This window comes from Falco biarmicus, chromosome 2, assembly GCF_023638135.1.
Source record: "Falco biarmicus isolate bFalBia1 chromosome 2, bFalBia1.pri, whole genome shotgun sequence".
NCBI classification, from domain to species: Eukaryota; Metazoa; Chordata; class Aves; order Falconiformes; family Falconidae; genus Falco; species Falco biarmicus.
Window position 1 is genome coordinate 23,274,153 of NC_079289.1, and position 10,326 is coordinate 23,284,478.

Below are 10,326 nucleotides of genomic sequence, written 5' to 3' on the forward strand. Positions count from 1 at the left end.
TTTTATTCTTAGGAAATGAAATGTGAAACAAAAAAATTACTTGTAAATTCTTTCATACATTAAGGAAATCATTGATGAAGATATCTGATTTTTTTTTCCCCTCTCTTTTCTTCCACAGGGTCTCCAGCAAATATTTCCTGATCTTCTATGTAAAGACAGAAAGCTTAAAAATACCGACCCTTTCTAGGGTAGCCGGTAGCATGCTGTCCTTGCATGGCTCAGACAGGATTCTGACTCAGTACTATAATTTTGAAAATATGACAAAAAAAACCCAAGTATTTTTTGCACAAGAACAACTCATGCATATACATTAAAAACTTCCAACTCAGCGGAATATCTTCAAGTAGGTGGTGCCCCTATTCATTATAGAGGTCTCAATAGTGTTTCTTCTAATGAAATACTAAACCAGAACTTGTCACTGTGAATAACCATTTCTAATTCAGCCAGTGAAAGTGCCAGAAAAGGGTTCTGCTGATTGATAACTTACTCACTCAATGTCAGCTTCTGTAGTAGAACTACACTGCCTCTGTCTAAGAAATTTGCTTACCTAGTCCTTCCAAATCTAATCTATGCCTGAATCTACAAGATCTCCTTTTAAAGTATGAAAAAGAAAGAAGTTCGTTCAATCTGCCTCGGGAATGTCATTGCCAAGACCCACCTACTCCAACATAGTTTGCCACATGCAGCAGAGAAGACTGTCTGCAAATTAATTTTCTGTATTTTTGATTTTCTCATCTTTTCCTCAGCTCTCCATTTTCAGGTCCCAGATGAAAACAGCTGCAAGAAATTTACTGTTCCACATTTTCTTTTTATAAACCTAATGACTTGGCCACCATTTCCAAGAATTTGTCCTCTCTCTTGTTATGTCCTAACATAGTTTTGGTGCAGATTTCAGCAAACTTCACCTTTTGGACAAAATTACACCATTCAGTGCTAATATCTTTCTTCCTGGAGTAGGACAGTCAGCAGCCCTGCCTACAGTTCATTGCAGCCAGCTTAGAAATTATGCAGAGATTTTAACAAAGAATAGTTGAGATGACTGAAGATTTAAAATAAGTTATCACACTGAGGATGCCTTTTGCACTCCCTTGCCAGAGAACCACACAAAACCTCCTCCAACAAAACAGGTAACTGGGAGTCAGCAGAGCTACTCCTGGTTTCTTACTGATTACTTACAGGTAAGTTTGCTTCAGTGTCTTGTGTAGTAAAAATAAGCTAATGATGACATGAAGTGCAGGCGTATTTTTCACATGATACTACTACATATCCAACTTCACTGACTACTTTTGCCATTTATTCTGTTGCAGCCTGATATCCAAATCATGCTCTGTGATTCATGTTGTGATTTCAGCATTCACTTAAGCCAGGATGAGTAACAATCCAGTTTGACTTATTTATATATTTCTACCACGTTTCAGACCAGCCCTCTTGCATACATGGGACTTGCTGTTCCTCCGGGAATGAGCTGCTGTTAGTGAGGGATTATGTACAGTTACGAGCAGCCCAACCCCTTTAGCTGTTGCAGGCTTCTTTGCTGAATACGAACTGGCCCTAGCACCACGTTGCTCCTTAATTTGTAGATTTGCTTTGAAATCACCTTCCTGAGCTTTCAGTCTATGTCAGTAACTCAGGTTTTATCTGAAAAAAAATTCTTAGCATGACTTAGCTGCTGAAGACTGAAGCAAGCAAGACATTTAGCTCTGTTATCTCTCTGTCCTGCCTCTTCTGTTTTTTGTTTACCTGGGCTTGGGTGAGAAAGGACTGCAGGGGTGTATTCAAACCCTTATTTGCCTTTCATTTCACTAAGGTAACTTTCCATCTACCTTCCCTGTGAGTCCGAGATAAAGGCGCTGCTCAAAGAGCTGAGCTGTTATTTTGTTTGTTATTATTCACTTTGTCTGCTTTGCATGGGACTAGCTGAATGAATGACAGCCCTTCCACAGCCCCCCCAGGTTGTGATCCCATGGTGACTTCTCTGCTGAGGCTGGTGCTCACTGGGAGCTCATGGAAATCCCTGTTGCTCTACCCACAGTTTGGGCCATCCCAGCCACTTGTGGTCCGGTTTATAAAGAATAACTGGGACTGCTGAGGACACCCCTTTTTGGGAAGTGGCTGAAAAGTGGCTGAAAAAGCAGTGAACCTCAGCTACCATGGCAACCTCCCTTTCTGAGGAACAGCCTACACTGTGGCTGGTTCTTCTTCTGCTTCTTGCCCACATCTTCCGTCCTCTCAAGGGAGCTGCTTCTTGGCTCCCTCATCACCCAAACCTTTCCACCCCACTAAGTATGGTGAACTATCCTGGGCCACATTAGGAGGTGTTTTGCCAGCAGGTAGAGGTCCTTCCCCTCTACTCAGCACTGGTGAGGACACATCTGCTGCTCTGTGTCCTGTTGAGGGCTCCTCAGTATGAAAGAGACATGGACATACTGGAGAAAGTCCAGCAAAGGGCCACAAAGATGATGAAGGGACTGGAGCATCTCTCCTATGAGGAAAGGCTGAGGGAGCTGGGACTCTTCAGTCAGCAGAAGAGAAGACTCAGGGAGACCTTATCAATGTGTATAAATTCCTGAAGGGAGGTTGCAAAGAGGATGAAGCCAGGCTTTTTTCAGTGGCGCCCGGTGACAGGACCAGAGGCAATGAGTACAAACTTTTTCACCATGTGGGTGACTGAGCACTGGCACAGATTGCCCAGAGAGGTGGTGGTCTCCACCCTCAGAGATATTTAAAAGCTGCTTGGACAGGGTCCTGGGTAGCTGGGTCTCGGTGGCTCTGCTCGAGCAGGGAGGTTGGACCAGATGACCTCTAGAAGTCCCTTCCCACCTCAAGCTTTCTGTGATTCTGTGAGCAAAGGAACAATTCCATGGGCAAAAAAGTGCTGGTGCAATGCACTGCAGAGGCCCCCTATGAACCAGAAAGTGGCATAGGGTTGTCCTTATTCTTGGCTGTTCTCTAGAGGATATTTGCCTGTGGGAATGGCAGGTTTTTGCCATTAAAAAGCTGGATAGACAACCCTGAAGCAAAGCAAACAGTTATGTCTCATCTAATGATGTAAGTTTGTTTTAACTGTTTTTTTTTTTTTAAACTGCTCTGTGTTTAAGTACTCCAGTCTTATTACCTGACACACTTTGGCACTTCTACTGACATCAGTAGAATTACTAACTTCTTGCAAGCAACAGTGACTTTATTTAAGTACCTAAAGGTAAAGGTATGAGATTCCTGGCATCTCATCAACAAGGAGAAAAGGATCTGCCCAAAAGAGAAACGAAAATAGAAGATGGCAGATAATGAAATGATACTATTTGTCACCCTAGTATTGTAAAACTTCCCTTTTAAATGAAAACAACAGTTTCCACAATTGACTGTAGTATATTGTCCTTCCTTTCCTGGAAAAGGGGGTGAGGAGGGAACACAGAAGGCCTGCATTGTGTGTGTGGGAAGGATGGACAGAAAGAGGCAGAGTGGGAGAGAATGGTTTTGCTACAAAATATGAAAAGATTAAAATGAATACAAGGTATTTGGTAAACATAATAGTTGGTATTTGGTACCACATTTGGAAAAAATAAACAAAAAATAAATTCCAGGTTTTGTTATTTGTATCATTATGAGGTTAGGGTTAAAAACCAGCTGCAATTCCCAAGCACTTGTACAAACATAAAATCCAACATACTCCTTAAAGAGCACTTTGTAACAACAAAACACTTTTCAAACCAGCCCCTGTACCTCACCCTTTAGAAATCTTATCTACACAATTAAACCTAGACTACAAAGAAAGGAGTGAATAATGTCTTACTTTTACAACAATAACAGAGCTAAATATCCAGGCAATAAGCTACCTTTTCTGTCTGTTTACCCTGTTCATTTTTTTCAGAAGTTTTTTAAGTAAACATCTTCGAAAAATTAGAGAGCCTTCCTTTGGATGGGAAAGAGGCACACAATGTTTATCCAGCTATTTGCTTTGTTATCATCTTATTTCTCATGAAATACAGAGGAGGAAAGAAGAGTCTATCCTTCAAACACACCAGCAATTTTTAGGGTATTACCTATGTTTGAAGGGTTACAGATTCCTTAAGGAAGCATTTTGCATCACGTTTCAGTTTAGAGTCCTATAGCATCTTCTTAAACGTATTTCTATTAACAGCAGTAGGGTTAAGCTGTATGGGAGATAAGGTCTTCCTGCCTATTAGAGAAATGCTGCTGTTTGTTGGCTCTAGACTGATTTTTTTTGGTCCCTATTTTCCTTTTCAAAGTGTGTGATCACTTGGATTAAATAGTCCTTGTCCTTTTCTAATGTTGCTATAAAAAAATGGAATTGCTTTCCATCTTCGTTGGTCATCCACTCCTGCTCATCCACACGTTTGCTCTGTAAATGTTTCACTCTCCGATTTAATTTCCACTGCTGTTTGCTGGACCTTTTCATCCCTGCCTTTCACAGCCAACATCTCCATGAAGATTTTCAGAAAACCTAACTCAATCACCCAAACCAGTTTCTTGGTTAACAGAGTATAACTTTGTGCTATGAAGTTGCAGGTCTTTTGAAAGCTACATTTTCAGAAACCTGTGAACAAGAGATGCTCTGTGCTATATTATTTTGGGGTCATTATGGGAAGGGCTCTCAAAGGAGATGCTGCAGAAAGACAGGATGCCCACAGCTCTGCTCCGCTGGCAAACCTGACTCTGCTGAGCCGCAGCAGCACACCCACTCACCGCTGGGCAGAAGTGTGGGGTAGCCCTGGCAGCTGGGCTGCACTCTGGGCATTTCCCAGCTTCTCAGTAGCTTGAAATATAGGTACCCTGAGGAATTTTCTGGAGAAAAGAGGGGGAAAGGAAACAGGGACAAACCTCAAAAGAAAAGAAAAACCACCCATAGTTTTAAGTTGCATTTACTTCCATTAGAAAATAACTCCTTTGTTGCACAAGGCTTTCACCTTCAGGAATCTTCACCCCAGAAGTGATACCTTGTCTTCCAATCCATGCAATACATGGTGATGGATGACCATGACAATATGTTTTGCTGGGCACAACCATTTCCCTGAGTAAGCAGACCATGTACTGGTCTTATCCAGCACTCACAGTCGGCTTGCACCCAGATTTTTGCATGTTTTGTGAAAGAGACTGTAGTCAGGATCAAACTTGATTCCCCCTGGGGTGCTCATTGATTTCACCTTCCTACCAGCGGCAGGGCTCAGCGCCTGAACTTGCTCTGGAATGTTTGTCAGCTGGTTTGTCAGAGAGAAGTCAGTGTATTGCTGGGAGGTGCACAGATCCTGCAGGCAGCTGGGTCCCAAGCATTTCTGGGGTTCTCCTTAAAAAGCAGAAGTGTGCTGGCTCATCTCATATTTACTTGGGTCTCTGCTGTAGGAATGTAATGGACACTTGTATATTCTGGGGGTGGGGTTCACCAGTATTGTACCATAGTTTTTGTGCAATCAGACACACCATAATCTAATCCAGAGCTTGTTAGGGCCTGAGTTAGAAGTCCTTGCTCATATAAAATTTCCTCTCATTTGCCAGCCACAGGGAGATCTCAGTCAGCATCTCACAGCTTCATTTCTCTCATGTGCCCTGAAACTGTGGGTTTCATGAACAGCTCTCAGTAACAGTGGATGCAACAAAACCAAAGGGAGCAAGAGTGGCTGTCAATGGAAGACTTCCCCTAACGAGAAAGGTCACCGAAAGTCTCTGTTCATCACAAAATTCTCCAATCTGTAAAACAGGAAACTACTACTGCCTTAGCTCCCAGGCCCCATTCACCCTCCCACTTCTTCCATTAACACAAGGCTAATTGCATGTGAGATAATATTCTCTTTAACACAAGCTCTTGCTTGGGATGACAAGAAAAAGATAAGAAGATGAAGAACCGGAATAGTGCTTTTAATGTATATAGCTGTATTTACATATATCTATTGTATTGCATGTATTGTTTTCTTAAGTTTCTGGGATTACATTTCTTGCTGCTGGGAAGCATTTATTTCCAGCAAGTAATACGGGCAAGATGCTTTTTCTTTCCTGCAACTTTTGCAGTTCTGAGCCTATAATTTAAAAACAGACCTGGTGCCTTAAGTCTACAGATACTGTGGAGATTCTCCTCTAGGGGTTATTGTAGTTTAGCTTTTCTTTGCTGGTTAAGAGCTGCAGTTTCTGATGATTCTGGTTCATCATATGGATACAGTCTGTTATCTGCACAATTTATTACTAGGCTTTATCTCTAGACAACAGATAGATTCTTAAAGGAAACACACATTTTAAAGAAATCACTTACAATTATTTAAATGCTTAGTATTTCTTACATCAAAATTGCTTTTAAAGAGTGACCTGCTAGAAAGAGATGTATGGAACTAGGAGTTCTCAGGATTTCTGCTGTCAGCTATGCCTCTCACCCTTCAAATCCTAGCCAGTTTGTAAGCCCAAAAGTATTTGCCCCCCTATAACAGCTATCCTTACAAGAAGCAACACTGCTTCCCTATATACCTCACCTTGACTACATAATATCTCAACCAAAAGAACATCAGTCCTCCTGGAGGATAATTGCATCTTGGGGCTCTCAACACCTTTTGCTTGCTCTCTGCAGAACTGTCTCTTAGCCACACTGAAGTCCATGCCTTGCAGGGACCTTCGGGTACCATCACTTCCTAGATGCTAGTAATTTTTATTTACTTTGTTATGCAGCCTGCAAGACTAGCAAAACTCAGTCAAGAAGAAAACACAGAAATCCCTCTTCGGCAGGGTTTGCTTAGTAGTAATATCAGCAGTCATGCAAAGTAGGAGATCATAAAATACTCATTTTCATTTTTCCTCCACCTTCTCTTCAAATAGCTCACGTAGACTTTCAACCATGAATGAATAATATCTAACAATTGTGCTTTGAAGTAAATATTATTATCCCTGTATATGGAGCTGAAAATAGACCTCAGGTTGTTAAGTAACTTTCCCAGGCATGCATCAGAACCACGTCAATCAGGAAAAAAAAGAGCTTTTTTTTTTCCCCAGTTCTGGATTTTGAATCAGCAAGATCATGTTTGGTAGGAGCTAGACATTTATTTTAGAGTTAGAAAAAAATAGTTTCAGGCACTTGAGATGGAAGCAAATGTGATTTCCTTTTCTCTTGACAGTTAAATGTTGGGAGGATTTTCAGTAGAGGAAATCAGGCTTTAAAACCTCAAAATCTGCACTCTACCAAAACAAAGGCACTTTCTAGATACTGGTATCATGCTGCCTTCTACTTAGATCGTTGAACAACAACAACAAAACCTGGTAAGAAACAGATACCTTGTTATATTTTGCTCTACCAAGGTATCTGATTCACACGCTATTTACATCGGAAACCACAGATGTATCATTTAAATTGATCAGGTCAAGCATTAGCACCAGGAAACACATTTGGATCAGGAAAAAGAAAACAAAAAATCAGTATACTTGAATACTTTTTTTTGCCCTGAGCATGAAATGTGTCAGGTGCCACCACAGCAAAAGTCAGGCTGGGCTGGGAGAGAACGGGTGATGGGAGAGGCAAAAGCATCCCCAGAGGAGAGAAGGAAGGTGCGACAGAATGTGGAAGACAATGAATGGATAAGAAGTCAAAGGAAAAGAAAGGAAAGATGTGAAGGGATGCAGTGAGAGACTGGGAAATGGAAAGCAACGGGCCCGAGGAGCAGCGTGAGCAGAGCTTACCTGCTAGCCCAAAGGAGGTTGCAGCGGGGCGGCTGCGGGGCCAGCCCGCTGCCATGGCTGGTGATGCCCTGCAGTCCCCTCGCCCCTGTGAGTGAAACTGAGCCGTGCAGGTGGTTGCCTTCAAGGGTGCACGTCACTGCCCACAGTGAAACCACTTCTTCAAAAGTGAGGGCCTGAGCCCCAAGCCTGAAGGAAACGGCTGCGGGACGGGAGAAGAAGGGGCCTCTCTGGGGGTCGGGGAGCGTCTTCCTTCTGTCGGAGGATGCCTCCACCAAGCTGAGCAGCTGCCTCCGCTCCAGCTGCTCAGTCCTCGCCCGGTTCTTTAGCCCTTCCCTCACATTTCTACAAAAACATATTTTCTTGTGTAAATTTGGTGCTTGGGTAAATTCAGTGCAGCTGACTTTTTGCTGTCTCACCTCAATTCTGATTTTCGAAGCAGTTATGGTTTCTGCTTTCATGCACTGGCAGTCTGTGTAATTTCTCTGGGTATCAACGAGGGGAAGAGCAAGCGACACTGACAAGCTTAAAGAACTCAAAAAAAAAAAAATCCAAATGAAGTTACCCTGCCGCATCTGTTCTCGCGGGCCAAAGGAGGTTTCCCATGCTGGGTGAGTGCTCGGTCTGCTGGTGACATAGGACCTGCTGTGGTCACCTCTGAGAGCCCAGGGGGCTGCCACCCAGACGGGGAGCGGGCTGGCAGCGTGGGGCTGTTTACACCGGGGAGAACAGGGAACTAGCACTGTCTGCATGAAGGTTCAAACCAAGCTACAGCTGCTTGAAGCTGTTTCGCAGATGACTTGGCGAGGGGATAAAAATAAAGGCCTCCAGGCTCACCCTCAGGTGTAAGCCCCTAGGGACACAGTCCCTCTTCCCTCAGCCTGTCCCTGCTCACCACCTTCCTCCAAAGGAGCACTCCAGGACCTGCCTCCTCATTGCCTCCCAGTCACTGGTGTGTGAAGGGTAGAACTAGCTCAGCCGTGGCTGGCGTTGCTCACCTCAGCGAGGGTCCCTGGTTTGTACCAGAACAGGACAGGACATTGCGGAGGGGCAGGCAGATCTCCCTGGCTTCCACAGCCATGTGTTGCAGGCCCCAGGCAGAGAGTGTATCCAGTTCTAAGGGATAAGCCGGAGCATCTCCCTCAGGATCCCCCAGGATATGCTGGGGGATTTTCATTATTCATTCAGCTGTTATGTTTTATATATGAGGTTACATTTTATTATATTATTCATTCAGTTGTTATATTTTTACTTGCTAGAGACTAAGCACCTATTCTGCAATTTTACAGAACCTGGACAAAAAGAATCCCTAAGTAAATAAATTTCATGTCAGTGAGGTGTTCTCAGAAACCTGCCAGAGATATCTAGATGTTTTAATTTTGTATTGATACCTGGTGAATAGCTTTGTTTGCATTAGGGAAGATTAAATAAAAATACAGATGGACCAGAAGCAGACAGACATATCATAGGTAAAAGAAGCCACAGAAGATGTCCCAGAGGTAATTGCAGGAGCAGGGGGAAATAGCATTGAGGCCAGCATCGTTAGCGAAGATGAGCACGTGATGTCTCTGAAGACTGCCTTAGAAATAGAGGCTGAGGCAATAGCACTGCAGTCTGGTGCTGAAGACAAGTTTGTATGTGATGCAGTACAAAGGAAGGGGCTGAAATGGTATGAAAATTAGGGAGGTACACATCTGCAAGGATGCAAAGACTGGGAAAGGAAGTAGAGTATTCCACAGATCTTAGAGAAATCATTGCAAGCAGGAAAATGCCATGCTAGCAACAAGCTTTCCTGACTGGCGGGTTGCTTTTTTTCCCACAGCCCTCACTGATACACAGTACCAGCATGGCTGAGGTTGGAAGACACCTTTGGAGATCACCACGCTCAAAACATGATCAGGTAGCACAGTTTGCCTCAGAGCACATCCAGTAGGGTTTTAAATATCTCCAGGGATGGAGAGTCCACAACTTCTCCAGGCAATCTGCTCAGCACTCAACCACGCTCACAGTAAAAGAAGTGTTCACTTATGTTCAGAGGGAACCTCCTGTGTTTCAGTTTGTGCCCATTGCCTCTGGTCCTGACACTGGGTACCACAGAAAGAAGTCTGGCTCCCCCATCAGATTTTTATACACATTGATAAGTTCTACCCAGGGCTTCTCTTCTCTAGGCTAAACAGTCCCAGCTCTTTCACCCCTTCTTGTATGTCAAATACTCCAATCCCTTATTGTCTTCATGGCTCTTCACTGGACTCATTTCAGGAAGTCCATGTCTGTCTTGCACTTTCCTGTGTCCCTTTCCATACCACACCTATGTGCAGGTTTTGTCCTCAGAAACCAGGGGGTAGACAGTTTCTGCTTCTGTTCTGAAACTGCCAGACATCTACCCTAGCCACTTACTGCTCGTGGGTGGCCAAGTGGCATGGCAATCACCTGTCGTGAATACTTACATATATACTAAACTAGTGGATGCCTGTCTTTTGAGTCCTTTGTTTTAAAATTCGTGAGCAAAGTGCTTTGTTTTCACTTGCATCTGATGCATTCAGCACTGGAAGCTGCTAGGATTCCATTGAAGATTTTTGCCTTTTTGCAGTTCAGACAAGGAAAAACTAGCATGAACTTCCTTAAACATGAGAACCCATCGCTGGTGATTCAGCTGATCTG

The 10,326-nt window shown here is 43.4% G+C and overlaps 1 protein-coding gene across 2 annotated transcripts in view; it reads right to left on the reverse strand.

Annotated features, from left to right (window-relative positions):
* The window catches only part of FLT3 (fms related receptor tyrosine kinase 3), a 47,271-nt gene extending 38,953 nt beyond the window's left edge, over positions 1-8,318 (reverse strand). Inside the window, exon 1 of one of the 2 annotated variants that reach the window (XM_056328903.1) lies at positions 7,669-8,318. In XM_056328903.1, the coding sequence (XP_056184878.1) occupies positions 7,669-7,723 (55 nt within the window). In that variant the 5' untranslated portion in view covers positions 7,724-8,318. The remainder of the gene's footprint in view (positions 1-7,668) is intronic. The other variant, XM_056328902.1, reaches the window with a different exon arrangement.
* Positions 8,319-10,326: the final 2,008 nt, after the last annotated feature.